The sequence below is a fragment of the Nerophis ophidion genome, linkage group LG09 (genome assembly GCF_033978795.1).
Source record: "Nerophis ophidion isolate RoL-2023_Sa linkage group LG09, RoL_Noph_v1.0, whole genome shotgun sequence".
NCBI lineage: Eukaryota > Metazoa > Chordata > Actinopteri > Syngnathiformes > Syngnathidae > Nerophis > Nerophis ophidion.
The window spans coordinates 30,177,197-30,193,377 of NC_084619.1; the positions used below are offsets into that span (position 1 = coordinate 30,177,197).

At 37.2% G+C, this 16,181-nt stretch overlaps 1 protein-coding gene across 1 annotated transcript in view; it reads right to left on the bottom strand.

The window, feature by feature from the left end:
- Positions 1-1,841: 1,841 nt before the first annotated feature.
- LOC133559229 (rab11 family-interacting protein 2) overlaps positions 1,842-16,181 on the bottom strand; it is a 74,596-nt gene continuing 60,256 nt past the window's right edge. The window contains exon 8 of the mRNA XM_061910785.1: positions 1,842-2,108. Within this exon, the coding sequence (XP_061766769.1) occupies positions 1,903-2,108 (206 nt within the window). The 3' untranslated portion in view covers positions 1,842-1,902. The remainder of the gene's footprint in view (positions 2,109-16,181) is intronic.

Below are 16,181 nucleotides of genomic sequence, written 5' to 3' on the forward strand. Positions count from 1 at the left end.
TTATTGATTTTTAAATGCGCCAGAAAATAACTCGTTATGTATACTTTTGAGGTTGAGTCAATACCCAGTAGTGCGTAAATGTGTTTCTGTATAGTATTTCTACAACATTGGTCATGTGGTGACATAAATGATGGTATTTTGAGAAGTAATCTTTGAAGTCGGGCATCACCGAAGGCCTAGGTGGGAAACGCCCGACCCACCACTGTATTTTAGTATAATGTTGTTACTGGTTTTGTTTCAATTTTTAGATATAATGTTCAATACATTACATGAGAAAAAAAATATTACTCCCTGAAACTATTATCTAAATTACACTTCCACTCAATTAATAAGACCCTCTAGGATTTTTTGATTAGTTTCAATCAGGCCAATTCATGCAAATTGTACCAATCCTGCAAATTATGCATAGCCTCACAACTCTATCCAATCCCCGGAGATTCTCCGCACATTTTGGCCAGTTATTGTAATTTTTTCCGATCACATTTGTCCCCAAGCAGCACACAAATGTGCATGTCAACTGTCTACCCAATCAAATGTGTTCATACATAGCGCACCCATTTTTGAGGTGCAACGATTCATCGATTAAATCAGTTGTTGAACTTAAATAAATGCTTGCACTGTCAAAGGGAGATAGCAGAACAGCACTACATCAGTAATGCAGCACTTTACCACAAAGCAATTTTCATATTTAAGAGCAGCAAACAAGCAGAAACAAAGCTAACGCACATGATTTATTTTTGACTTGAATAATGCATGTTTTATTCAAACACATGTGGACCACATGTTACATGTTAGTATCTACAGTTTGTATGTTAATGCTATCTTAGACTTAGACTTAGACAAACGTTATTGATCCACAAGGGAAATTGTTCCACACAGTAGCTCGGTTACAAAGGATGGAAAGGATAATGCAAACAAGGGTGTTATGATCTACTGCCCGGATCATATTTTGATTTAGGTTTTTGAGTCTTTTTGTGTTTTCTGTTTGTTTTGGACTATTTTGGTTCCTGGTTGTATTTCCTTGTTTAGTCTGTTACCATAGTTACGCAAACGTTTTACCTGCCCCTTGCTTTTGACGCGCACCTGTTTTCTGATTGCTGTCCTTATTTAGGCCTGACTTTTCCGTTGATTCAGCTTTGCTTCCTAGTTTGTGTTTCACAACAGTGACAACTCTGATTCCGATCCTGTATTCCTGTTTGCAACCAGCTAGCTTCCACGCTAAGTCTTTTGTTTTTTTCTAGCTCCCATGCTAGTTCTGTTCGTTTTGCCTTTCGTGCCTTGTGCAAAATTTTCTGGTTCATAGCCTGTTTTATTTGTTAAATAAATCAGTATTTACCGTCACGCTGTGTCCGAGCCTGACTGCATCTCTGAGAGAACGAACCCGCATCACGATGTCACGCAATCGTCACAGTAGGAAGCAAGCAGAAAAAAGTTATTTCGCTGCGGGCTTTTCGGAGGTCGACAAAGGAACGTGGGCTGTACTCCGAGCGATGGAGGCTGAGACGCTTCGCTGCGCACCAGGTGAAGAAATGATCAAACTTTATCAGGACAATTTTATTAATTGCAGGTCTAGTCATCCCAGTCACCTGAATTTTGGACTCCGCCCTTAAGGACTGAAGCCCCGCCCACGTCAGTGGCCTTTCCCAATAAACCTCGGGTGGGGGTTGGGAGAAGACTTTTTGAACAATCTAGAGGGGAAGGGTCTACCCCCCTCCTGGCCTCCCTCCACCCACCCCTAGAAACAATTCCAGACCACGGGGAGCACGTTTGGCATGCGCTTCTTGCGGGGGGGGGGGGGGGGGGGGGGGGGAGCTGTGCTAGCTTAAACACTGTTAGTTAGTTTAAACGCTGTTTGCGCCCAGCCCAGCCGCAACCTCCGGCGAGGCCACCACCGTCGGTCTTTCACCCAGCCAAGCCGCAACCTCCGGCGAGGCCACCACCACCGGTCTTTCGGCCCGCCGAACCGCAACCCCCAGCTAGGCCACCTCCACCTGCACCACAGCTAGCTTCACCACGGCATGCACCTGTAGCTGTTTTCAGTCCAAGTCCAAGTCCTAATCCAAGTCCAAGCCCTAGTCCAAGCCCTAGTCCAAGTTCTAGTCCTAGTCCTAGAGGGCACAAAAAGAGGGCAAAAACAATAGATATAAAGTAGAAAGTAGTAGTAGTAGAAATGTACCACAGTAGCAATATAGAATATAACATATATGTAATATTTAAATATTAAATATACAGTATATAATGTATACTGATATATAATATTATATTTTTATATAGTATGTACATCATATAACAAATCCCAATTACCATGTATAAACATGTATGTCCAAAAATCCACTACTCCTCCAATTAATATATGTCTTAAATGTATTAAATTGTTAGACACACTGGCATTCACTTCATCATAATTTATCAGATAATGTTTTTGTTAGTTTTTTATTCATAATCTGTTACATGGTTTTAGGTGACATGGTTTCTTTTTTTTTTTTTTTTACTAATTGAATTATTTATGCAAAAGTAGCACATTATGTTCACATGGTGAAAGTGCAAGTTCTGTTTTATGTGCATTTATAAGAATAAATGTAATAAGAAAATTATTGTTTCTTTCAACTTTACCCTAAAAGACATTGTGGAGAGGCGGAGCCAACGGGCCGACGGCGGGGCAGGGCACGCTGCAGCACTGCCCAAGATGGCGGCAAGTAAGCGGAGGATGCGGCGGAGCGGAGAGGCAGGGCGTACCGGGAGCGACGCCACTGCAATCAAATTCAGGTGCGTGGCTCACACACCGGGAAATTATTAACATTTCTCCTGACAATGTATAAAAGAGGCGAATGAAGAGAGAACAGGAAAAAGGAGTTGGAGAGTCCGCGGCACATGCAGCGCAAGAGCTACAGGGAGAAGACGGCAACGACTAAAGCGAACAAAGAGCGAGCAGCAGATGAGGAGCTGAAAAGCAACCCGGCAAAAAAATTGATTTATTGAAAGAAGAAACAAGAGTCAAACCTGCTCGAGGAAAATGTCCTTCCTTGGTGGTCAGTGGAACCCGCACAACAGCAAGAGTCTGTCACAGACATGTTGAAACTGTAACACGTTTTTGTTGTCACCCGATTCATCGAACAAATTAATCAATAGATTACTCGATTACTAAAATAATGGATAGCTGCAGCCAGGCCTGGCTCTAGGTCATTTGACGCCCCAGGCAGGGATGGACTTTGCACACACACACACACACACACACACACACACACACACACACACACACACACTCACACGCGCGCACTCACACTCCCCCCCAGACACGTTCATATGCAGCAGAAAAGTTAATTGTATTTTAAAATGTAAGGACGATATATTTGCAACACAACAATCGGAAGAAAAAACATAAGCTACTTTAATAATTACCCTAAAAAAATAACTACAACTTTAAAAAAATTGGCAATTTACCACTGTTTTTTAGAAACTACGAAGCGAGCTGCATATTTATTATATTTTAGAGACCATTTTTTTTAGTTAGCACAGCTGGACCAAATGTGACGTATAGTGTTAACTTTCTGAAGGCCAGAAGTGCTGGTGCTTAAAAAGGGTTTTTAACAGTGGCAGCGGAAAAACAAGAATAGTTTCGACAAGGGTTGTTGACAACAACAAAAAAGGACCGGAAAAAAAAAAAAAAAATCTGTCTGGAGCTACAAAAAATTAAAAGCTTTATATAAGCGTTATAATGAAGGCAACACATGATGTAAGTGTCTATATTAGCTATATTAGCCTACTATAAAAATGACTTTAAAAGTCTTATGTAAGTGTTAAAATGAAGGCAACACATGATGTAAGTGTCTATATTAGTTATATTAGACTACTATCAATGGTTGACGCGAATCTTCGGTGACAGAAATTTTTTATTTTAATTTGTATTCTACACATTTTTGCAACATTGGAAATCATTTGTAAAATGGAGGCTTCTCACGGGATGCGATAACTTCTGGAAATTACTGGCTCAGAATGGCCAAAGGTATATACTGTATGTGTGTGTCCAAGTTTAAGGAAACGGCAGGCTGTCTTCTGCCAAAGGATTAATTTAATCTTTGCAAGCTGGGTAACGTTTGCAGTGGTCTGGAACAACATGGCACACAACTATGAGAGAGAAATGCAGCCAATATAACAGATAATATGTCATAAGACATGCAAATATAAATTAAATACACAGAGGACATACAGTATGTAAAGAAAAATAAATTAGCTCAAATATACCTACAAACAAGGCATAATGATGCAATATGAACATACAACTAGCCTAAAAAACATGTTAGCATTGATTATCTTGCAGTCATGTAGTGACCAAATATGCCTGATAAGCACTCCAGCAAATCAATAAAATCAACAAAGCTCACCCCTGTGCATTCACACACAGGATACAATGTTTGGTGGACAAAATGAGACAAAGAAGGAGTGGCATAAAACACGTCTTTCAGTGGCAGCATCGGAGAAAGTTGTACATGTAAACAAACTACGATCAGTTCAAGGATTGCTGAAATTAGTAGGACAAAACGGTGCTTGCCAAATACTGTCATCAGTGAAGCACGTATAATATAAACAGTGGGATTTCTAACAATTAAGAAGGTTTGTGTCATATTTTTTCTCCTACAAAAACATATTAAAACAAAAAATGTATCTTTTTCTTCATCTTTTTCCATTTACACACACCTCTGAAAGAGGTCCAGGGAGCCACTAGGGCCGCATTAAAGAGTCACATAAGGCTCTAGAGCCACGGGTTGTTGGCCCCCGTACTAGATCTTTGGTATACTTTATTATTTGGAGGGCTTTAATACTTATTTGTGACAAAAAACATCTTCCTCTACTACAACTCTGCATTCTACAGGTGGCAATGCTGCTCCAGATTGGTGCTCTTGTACAATGTCTTAATCACTGTCAAAGTTTGAAAGCTTAGGTAAAAAATTAAAATTAAATCTATTTTCTTCTCACCTTTTCCTCTTTGTTGCTTTGTATTTTAAATGAAACATTCAAGCCCGTGCAAATAAGTGTTTTGGAATATCTTCCACCATCAAGTCTGCAGATGCACAGGAACATGGAATAAATAGTCCATGGCATGGAAAGGGGGATGAGCTTGAGAAACAAACATGATTGATTAAGCATTTCGGTCTATTTTTAAGCTTACAAATTTGGACAAAAGCAAAAAAAATTAATAAGTGTTTTAAATGCAATGCATCTTTATTCATTATTTTATGAGCTGTTTCAGTTTGCACAAGTTTGTCCCCCACTACAGTCTTTTACATATAAATACTCATCTGAATCTAAAGCAGCTATCATCAGGTCGGCTCCAGGCTTCAACAGAGGCCCAGCAGCTAACAGGTCGGCTCCAGGCTTCAACAGAGGCCCAGCAGCTATCATCAGGTCGGCTCCAGGCTTCAACAGAGGCCCAGCAGCTATCTTCAGGTTGGCTCCAGGCTTCAACAGAGGCCCAGCAGCTATCTTCAGGTTGGCTCCAGGCTTCAACAGAGGCCCAGCAGCTATCATCAGGTCGGCTCCAGGCTTCAACAGAGGCCCAGCAGCTATCTTCAGGTTGGCTCCAGGCTTCAACAGAGGCCCAGCAGCTATCATCAACAATGGCCACCAAAAGAGACATGGAAGAACTAAAGAGATCTAATGAGGAGCTACGGAAATCAGTGGAGTTTATGGCACACCAAATGGAAGCAATGACAAGTAAGCAAGACACTTTGATGGGCATGATGAAAGATATTAAGGAACTGAAGAAGCAAAATGAAGAAAAAGACAAAATGATTATGCAACTGCAAAGTAGATTATCTAATATAGAACAGTATACTAGAATGAACGATGTCATTGTTACTGGTCTGCCAACGCGACCTGCGTCATTTGCTCTTGCAGTGAGGTCCGGGGTCCAGGGATCAGTGCCCAGGGACCAAAATTTGGACTCAGTGGAGCGGCAAGTGGTGAAATTCCTCCAAGAAAAGGGAATTAGCCTAAATGAGGAGAATATAGAAGCTTGTCACCGTTTCCCTCAGAAAGATAAAAGCAAACCGGCAACCATCATTATGAGGTTTGCAAATAGAAAATTCAAAATCAGTCTTTTGCGACAAAGTAGGATGCTCAAGGGATCAAATGTTTATCTCAATGAACATTTAACCAAGAACAATGCTGATATTGCTAAAAGAGCTCGGTTCCTACGCAAAGAGGGAAAAATACAAGCAACATGGTCGTCCAACTGCAAAGTCTACATAAAGCTAAATGGTGCACCTGAGCAGGCACAAGTGCTAATGGTCACAAGCTTAAATGATTTGGAAAGATTTGCATAGACTGTGGTTTGCTGGTTTATATGTTTTTTGTGTTTTTAGGGTTGACATCTATTCTGCAAATCCTTACTAACTTCAAATGTCTATCAAACTTCCCAAAAAAGGACTCAAAATTGCCCACTTGAACATCTGTAGTCTGAAAAACAAGGCAATTGAGTTAGGTAAAATAATGTTTGATAATGATCTACATATAGTAGCAATTTCTGAAACTCATTTGGATGATTCAATTGACAATACTGAAATATTTATACAAGGTTACAATATAATTAGACTTGATAGAGACAGATACGGGGGAGGAGTAGCCTTTTATGTACAAGACCACATTCCAATAAAGCAAAGAGGAGATCTCAACTTGACAGATGTAGAGGCAATCTGGATCCAGGTTCACTTGCCACATCTAAAGCCATTACTAATCTGCTGCTGCTATAGACCACCTTCCTCTGATGCAGCACATCTTGAAAAAATATGTGCAATGCTTCAGAATGTTTCTGACACAAACAGAGAAATTTATTTCTTAGGAGACTTAAATATTGACTGGCTCTCAAAAAACTGCCCTATGAAAAGAAAGCTTGATGACACTGCCACTGTATGTAACCTAGCTCAAATGATAAATCTACCAACCAGAATAAATATGAACAATGCTGGTGTATTGTCTTCAACTTGCATTGATCATCTTTTTACTAATTCAGTAGATAAATGCTCAAAGGTTGTTTCAGTGCCAATTGGATTTAGTGATCATAACATGATTGCAATGGCAAGAAAAGTGAAAGTCCCCAAAGTTGGACCCACAATTATATACAAGAGACTCTACAAACATTTCAGTGATAATGCCTTTATTGAAGATGTACATAACATACAGTGGGACAGTGTATTTGAGTCAAAGCATACTGAAGCAGCTCTGCATGAATTCATGAAGTCCTTTTCTTCTGTCTGTGATAAGCATGCACCCATCAAGAAACTCACCGTCAGATCTGTCAAAGCCCCTTGGCTTGACTCTGACCTGAGACACTTGATGAAAGATAGAGATAAATGGAAAAGAGTTGCTGTAGATTCAGGTAGCTCAGAGGACTGGCTAGCATATCGCTCTTTAAGAAACAAAGTGACCAAATTAAATAAACAGAAAAAAAGGGTGTACTACCAATCTAGAATTGAAGAAGTTAAACATGATGGCAAAAGACTTTGGAGTACTCTCAATCAAATCATGGGTAGAGATAAAAGGGGAAAAACACCAGCATTTATAGAATCAGGTGAAGGATTTATCACCAAGCCCAAAGAAATTGCTAGTTACTTCAACAATTATTTCATAAGTAAAGTTGATACTATAAGAAATGGCATGCTGCCTGTAAGTGGTATTCTATCTGAGTCACTTATTAAAAATGATATCATGCAGGACAAAGAATGTACATTTGAATTCTCAGTCACCAATGTATTGGAAATTGAGAATCTATTGTCTGAATTGAAATCTGACAAACCTTGTGGTCATGATAATATAGATAGTAGACTTTTAAAGTTGTCAGCTGGAATAATAGCCAGTCCGATATGCTATATTTTTAACTTAAGTTTTAAAGAAGGAATCTATCCTCAAGTATGGAAGGTCGCAAGAGTGACTCCTCTACCAAAAAATAGGAAAGAAACATTCACTGGATTAAATAGTAGGCCCATTAGCATTTTACCAGTATTAGGAAAAGTAATGGAAACAATTATATTTAAGCAAATTCAAAAGTATTTCTCTATAAATAACATTCATTCAGACTTTCAACATGCATATAAAACTGGCTATTCAACATGCACAGCTCTCACACAAATAACAGATGACTGGCTAAAACAAATTGACAGTAAATTATTAGTTGGCACAGTGCTACTAGATTTTAGTGCAGCTTTTGATATTATTGATCATAAACTACTACTTATAAAACTGTCTGCTTATGGTTTTAAACTCTCAGCGATTAACTGGATGAAAAGCTACCTAGTCAACAGACAGCAATGTGTCATGTTCAATGGAACCCTTTCAAATATTAAAACATTATATTGTGGTATTCCACAGGGAAGTTGCCTGGGACCTTTATTATACTCAATATTTGTAAATGATATGTCATGTATTTTAAAGAATAGTTGCTGTGCAATTTACGCAGATGACACAACAATATATGCACATGCAGATAATTTCACCGACCTAAGCACTATACTACAAGATGAAGTCATGCGGATTTCAAAATGGGTTACAGAAAATAAGATGAAACTTAATATTTCCAAAACAAAATGTCTTGTTATTTGCTCAAAACATGCTCATAGAAAGGAACGCATATTAAATGTTTCTCTGAACGGAGTTCATGTTGAACAAGTTAAAGAGGCCAGGTTGCTGGGAGTTACAATAGATGAAAGACTATCTTGGGCCACTCACATTAAAAACATAGTAACAAAAATGAGCAGAAGCATTTCAATCATAAGGAGAAGTGCCTATTTTTTAACTAACACATCTATGAAGCAAGTTATACAATCCCTTGTATTGTCACATATGGACTACTGCCCAGCAATCTGGTCTAATGCATCTAAACAAGATCTAAAAAAAATCCAGCTTACCCAAAACAGAGCTGCCAGACTAGCTCTCCATTGCTCATTTAGGACTGGCATTGAGCTCATGCATCATGAATTGTCATGGATGAAAGTTGATGAAAGACTGGCTTGTAGTTTGATTCTATTTTTAAAAAACATCTATACATACCATAAACCCTCATATCTGTATTCTCAGCTCTTGCTTGCCAGTGACAGTCACAACTACGGTACCAGGCTAGCCCAAAGAGGTGCTCTCACCCGTCTTAAACCCAAAAGTGATGTTTTGAAAAAGACTGTAATGTATCGGGCAATCACTTACTGGAACAGACTTCCACAATATCTGCTATCAATCACCAGCATAGTGGGCTTTAAGAATAAACTAAAAGGAGAAGTATTGCGTAAAGAGATTATTTTAGATTGTACCTAATGTCATGACTGTTTTTATTGACTATTGAATATTTTATTGATTATGGGATAAGCAGCAGAAAATGGATGAATGATACTTTTTCGTCACTTATTGTTTGTCTTTGGTACACTAATGTGTTTTAGGCCATTGGTTCTTTGTTTTATTTTTGCAAAAATGTATACAGTATATCTATTTTTATATTGCTATTTTTATCTTTGGTATGAAAATTATTAAGTAACAACATCTATTAGTATTTTTTGGTTCTTTGTTGTTGCTATTTTTGTATTATGACAATTTATTATTGGATCATGTTGTACTGCATTTTAATCGTTTGTTCTGTGGTTGTGTGATGTTTTTTGCCTGGACCCCAGGAAGAATAGTCTCCACTGCGGTGTAGACTAATGGGGATCCTTAATAAACTAAATAAACTAAATAAATTTTAAATACAGTATTTAGGTTTTATTGTAATTTAAATCTTGTTACCTCAAAAAGGGAAAAGCATTAGAAAATGGATGCATGGATGTAATTTAAATATGCGGACATAGCTTCGGCACCATCGCTACAAGAACGCACACATGAGAACAATGTTGGGTGGGTGTTGTGATCTGAGTGGCGACTAACGGCAAAAATGTATGTATTTATCTTTATTTATTTATTTTTTACTAATGCACACATGTTAAAAGTGCAATTTCAATGTTGAAAATGTGCATTTATAAAAAAGAATAAAGATTTTAGTAAACAGAAAAATATTTGTTAAAGTAAACTTTTTTCCCTAAAGGACTCATTGAGGTGATAAAGTGGGTTTTATTCGATAACCATTTTTTTGGGGGGGACTATGAGCCGCTACTTTTTTCCTACACTTTAAACCCTGCAGCTTACAATACGGTACAGTAATTTATGGATTTTTCTTCGCTGTTGGCTATATTGTTTTGTATTAAACAAATCGTTTTTAACACCAACTGAAACACTGAGAAGGTCTGTTATTGTTTGTGCTATGGCACCATCTTTTGAGTTGAGTTTGAGTTTGAGTTGAGTTTATGTTTATTCTGAACATGCAAGCATACATGATACATCACAATTTCCAGTTTGTCTTTTCAGCATGTTCGAAAAGGAGTAGGAAGAAGCAGAGCTTATTAAATCCTTCACCTTTTCTTTTACATAACAGTTGCTAAAACTTTTGTTCACTTCCTGTTCTCAATGTATTCACAACATACTCCATAAGTAATCACAATAAAAATAAATAAATAAATAATTGGTGAAGTAAGTTATATTCCATATGATGAGCTAAGTAAGGCTATTTTGAGAACGAAAGAATGGATGGATGAATAAATTCAGAATGTTTATCATGATTCTTCTTCTTTGTACTTTGTAAACACTTCCAGTTTGAATAGTTTCTTGAAGTGGATCATATTAGTACATTGTTTGATTGCTTTGCTTAATCCATTCCATAATTTTATACCACAAACAGATATACTGAAGGTCTTAAGTGTTGTATGTGTGTACAAATGTTTTAAATAACTTTTTTCTCTAAGATTATATTTCTCCTCTTTTGTTGATAAGAATTGTTGTATATTCTTGGGTAGCAGGTTATAGTTTGCTTTGTGTATCATTTTAGCTGTATGCAAATCCACTAAGTCGTGGAATTTCAGTATCTTTGCTTCAATAAATAAAGGGTTTGTATGTTCTCTATATCCAACATTCTGTATTATTCTAACTGATCTTTTTTGTAACACAGTGAATGAAGTGAACTTTTGTAATTATTTCCCCATATTTCTACACAGTAACTCAGATATGGTAACACTAGTGAGCAGTAGAGAATATGAATTGATTTTTGGTCTAGAACATATTTGGCTTTATTCATTATTTATGTGTTTCTTGCTACTTTATGTTGTATATTTTTTATATAAGGTTTCCAGTTTAATGTATCATCAATCATTATACCTAGAAATTTGGTTTAATTTACTCTTTCAATTTCTATTCCATCTATTTGTAATTGTGTTTGACTTTCTCTTCTACTGTTACCAAATAGCATTATTTTAGTTTTACTGAGATTCAATGATAGTCTGTTTTTGTCAAACCATCTTTTTAATTTGTTCATTTCTTCTGTTATTATTTGGATTATCTTCTGTGTGTTTTCTCCTGGACAAAACGCTGTTGTATCATCCGCAAATAATACTAACTTTAAATCTCTTCTAACTTTACAAATGTCATTTATATAGAGATTGAATAATTTAGGACCTAGTATTGATCCCTGAGGTACACCCCAGGATATATTTAGCATTGTAGAAGTGTGTTCGCCTAGCTTCACGTATTGTTTCCTGTTCGTTAGATAACTTCTTATCCAATTTAAGACTAACCCTCTGATGCCATATCGTTCTAGTGTTTTGATTAAAATATTGTGATTAATTGTGTCAAATGCTTTGGGTAGATCCATAAACACTGCTGCTGCACATTTTTTACTATCTATTGCATTGATAATTTCTTCTGTAATTTCAATTAAAGCCATTGAAGTTGAAACATTAGCTCTGTATCCATATTGGTTCTCTTTGAGTATTCTATTTCTATTCATGAAACTGTCTAATCTGTTATTGAACAGTTTTTCAATGATTTTAGAAAATTGTGGAAGTAAAGAAACAGGTCTATAATTTGTAAATAGATGTTTGTCCCCAGTCTTAAAAAATGGTACAACTTTAGCTATTTTCATTTTGTTTGGAAATGTTCCTGTTTTAAATGATAGGTTTAATACTAATTTACATTAATGGTCCTGAGATCTCTTCAATAACTTTTTTTTATCGTTTCCATATCAATTCGTTGATGTCTTAGATTTACATTTTTTCACGATTGTAACTATTTCCTCCTGTGTCACATTACTGAGGAACATGGAGTTGGGATTTCGCTCTATGGTATCATTATAGTCCTCAATAGAAACTAGGTCTGGAATCCTTTCTTCCAATTTTGGTCCAATATTTACAAAGTAATTATTAAAGCTTTCAACTACTTCCTTTATGTTGTCATTATGTTTATTTCCATCTAAGAAGTATCGGGGGTAATCCCTCTTAGTGCCATTTTTAATAATGCTATTGAGAATGCCCCATGTTGCTCTCCAATAATTGTTGTTCCTGTCCAATAATTAGCTGTAATATTATTTTCTACATGATCGTAGTATGTTTTTATACGTTTTGTAATTAATTTCTGCCTTTGTAGTTCTTTGTGCTATAAATTATCTATATAGCGTATTGTTCTTCTTACAAGCATTATTTAATCCTTTTGTCATCCATGGTTGATTATTCTTTCTCTGTTTACTACTGAGTTGTCTCCATGGACAATGTTTGTCATAAAGTATTATGAACTTGTTTAAGAAATGTTCAAATGCTTCATCAACTTCTTTTTCATTGTACACACTGTCCCAATCTTGCTTTTGTAGCTCAATTTTGAAAGCAATCATCCTCTTCTCTGTGCACAGTCTTCGAAATGTCCTTTTGTCTTCCTTGTTCTTTTTGCAGTTTCCATCATATATTGTAAAAACTGGCAGATGATTGCTAACGTCGGTTATAAGTAGACCACTTGTAGTGTTATTACCAAAATCATTGGTAAAAATATTATCAATAAGCGTGGCACAGTGTCCTGTGATTCTGCTTGGCTTTGTGGTTTTTGGATACAAACTGATGCTGTACATTATAGACTTTTGCTTGTAAGGGTTCAATAAGTCAATATTAAAGTCACCACATAAGACAATTATTTCTTTACCATTGTCCATGTAAGTTGCCTTAATCCATCTTCATTTGTTGGCGCATATCTTCTTGAAGGGTCTTCATTTGTTGGAACGTATCAGCGGCTTCATTTTTTCTGGTGTTGTTCTGAGTTTGCAGACTTTCTATACTTTGATGCAGACTTTTCACATCTTGTTTGTGTTCTGTTGTTGCTTTTCTCAAATCTTTTGCATTTCTTTGATTTCTTCTTTCATTTCTTTCATCTTTTTTCCATCCACCCATCATTTCTTTAATTCTTTCTTTCAATTCTTCTTTAAATTCATGGAGTATTTTTTGTAGTACCCCTTCTTGATTCCCATCATGTCCTGTGTCCAGTCTCAAATCTTGTTCCCAGTTAAGTCCTGTGTCAGCTGACACCGAACGTTTCGGGATTTCAGTCTTTCCTTTAACTTTTGGCATCGCGGCAGGTCGATGACGTCAGTGCCTCTTGTGTCTTAACGGCAGTTGCTTTAGCGACTTGCGGCACTTTTAACTTGTTTGTTTCAACAAATTCGTACCTTGCGCCGTTCAGAGATCAATTTGAGATATCAGCCTGTCAACTTGTATCACTCTGCGACGTTGGAAGCAGTTTACAACAGCTGTAAACGCGCCGTAGCTTTTGGTATCTAGGCAACCACTTTGAATTGCGGTAAGGCGCCGATGGCTTGCGGCTAGCGGCTCTTCCAACTTGTCTTATTTCAGCGTATCAGTGTCTCTCCACTGACCAAAATCAGGTCGAAGATGCCAGGTGACTCTCCTGTAGCTGTGATCGCAAATCAGTGGTCAAAATCTTCAGACTTAACAAAAACTCCGGTAGAAGAAGTCGAGCCTTTTTCTTTTGCGTCTTTTCTCATTGACAGGAAGTGACATGTGACGTTTGAACAAGTTTGTTGACTGCAAGTGCTACGGGTTGAAAATGTACTTACTGCTTTGTGCCTTAAACCAGAAGTATACCCTATTTTGTCTACTATTCGTCTTTAGCGTTTCAGCTCGAAAGGATTCTTCGTTCCTTACTGCAAGAAACGTTTGTAAGTCTTACAATATAACTAAAACTATTTATACTTACCAAACCATCAAATGTGTGGTGTCCATAGGCGTGTTTTTGTGCATATTTGTATGTCTTATCAAAATGTATTTAAGCTAGCAAGTGTTAGAAATATTAACTTACAATGGCATTACCTCTGTATTGTTTTAATTTGATGACTTAACTAAAACATCACCGTCAGTCAGTTTAGCTGATTGGAGAGCGAGCTTCTGCAGCTAGTGGGTCCATGATTTCTGTTTTGTTTGATCATCCGTTTTACTGCCATGTCACAGGCATTGTTTGGAAACAATTATTGTAAAGTAAATAAACATTTACAAAATACTTTGTAATACTTTCAAAATGCAACACGGAGCGACACAGGAGGTCTTTCATATCGACAGCCATCAGACTGTATAATGCATATGCTCCTTCTTGACTGCACTTAATTGTAGTATATATGTAGAATATATTTATAATATTCATATATAATATATTATATATATATGATATAAATTATATTATTTATTATTATTATTGTCTATTGTGAGCAAACTGTGGTGCGAAATTTCCCCCAGGGATCAATAAAGTAATTTCTATTCTATTCTATTCTATTCTACTTTGAACCACTATATATTCTGTGGCTAATACGTGTAGAAAAGTTTTTTTCTCCAAAATTTTGGTGGGTGCATCTTAAATATCTGTGTGCTTTATAGCCCAAAAAGTGTGGTACTTAATTATTCGACTGATTACTTGTTGACTGAACAAATCAATAGCTGCTCTAGGGATGTGAATCTTACAACAACTCATGATTTATTTTATTCCGATTCTTAAGGTGACCAATCGATTCAGAATCTATTTTTAATTCGACACGATTCTCGATTCAAACGGTTTCTCCCTAACATATTATTTGGTATACAAATTCGAAGTAATCCTATCAAAACAAGTTACAGGTTACAAAAGCTCCTCTAGGTTCATGATGTACACGCACAGCCTGAAAATGGCCTAAAAAACATCTTAAAAATGTATACTTTTAAAATCTATATTTATTTTTTTTTCTGTATTTTTGAAATTTATGAATTGATTTACAATTTCAATAAATAATAATAATTCGTATGTGATTTTTTTTTTTTTTTTAGCACCCTCGCTGTAGTTCTTCCTAACACATGGATGGCAAATTCGTAAACTATTAAGCTGATAATAATAATAAAATGAGCCTTAAACATCAAAACTTTAGTCGCAACTTTGTCAAAAAGCTGCTGCGAAATCAGAAATTTTAGGATGCAATGATCCCCCAAAAAATCCTGGAGCAACTCAATCAATCAATCAATCAATCAATCAATGATTCTTTGTATAACCATAAATCACTAGTGTCTCAAAGGGCTGCACAAACCACAATACAAACCACAACGACATCTTCGGTAGAGCCCACATAAGGGCAAGGAAAACTCACACCCAGTGGGACATTGGTGACAATGATGACTATGGAGGACCGCATGTGTGGGCAACCCCCTCCCCTCTAGGGGAACCGAAAGCAATGGATGTCGAGCGGGTCTAACATGATACTGTGAAAGTTCAATCCATAGTGGATCCAACACAAACGTGAGAGTCCAGTCCAAAGTGGATCCAACACAGCAGAGATAGTCCCGTCCACAGTGGAGCCAGCAGGAAACCACCCCAAGCGGAGGCGGATCAGCATCGCAGAGATGTCCCAGCTGATACACAGGCAAGCGGACCCATCCTGGGTCCCGACTCTGGATGAGCAGTCCATCCTGGGTCCCGACTCTGGATGAGCGGTCCATCCTGGGTCCCGACTCTGGATGAGCGGTCCATCCTGGGTCCCGACTCAGGACAGCCAGTTCATTCATGGCCACCGGACCGGACCCCCTTCACAAGGGAAAGTGGGATAGAGGAGACAAAGAAAAGAAACGGCAGATCAAATTGTCTAAAAAGGGAATCCAGTTAAAGGCTAGAGTATACAAATTAGTTTTGAGGTGAGACTTAAATGCTTCTACTGAAGTAGCATCTCGAACTGTTACCGGGAGGGCATTCCAAAGAATGTATAACACTAACATGAGTGAAACAATATTAGAACTATTCACGGTAGTTACGAGAGTTTTAAAACACAATCT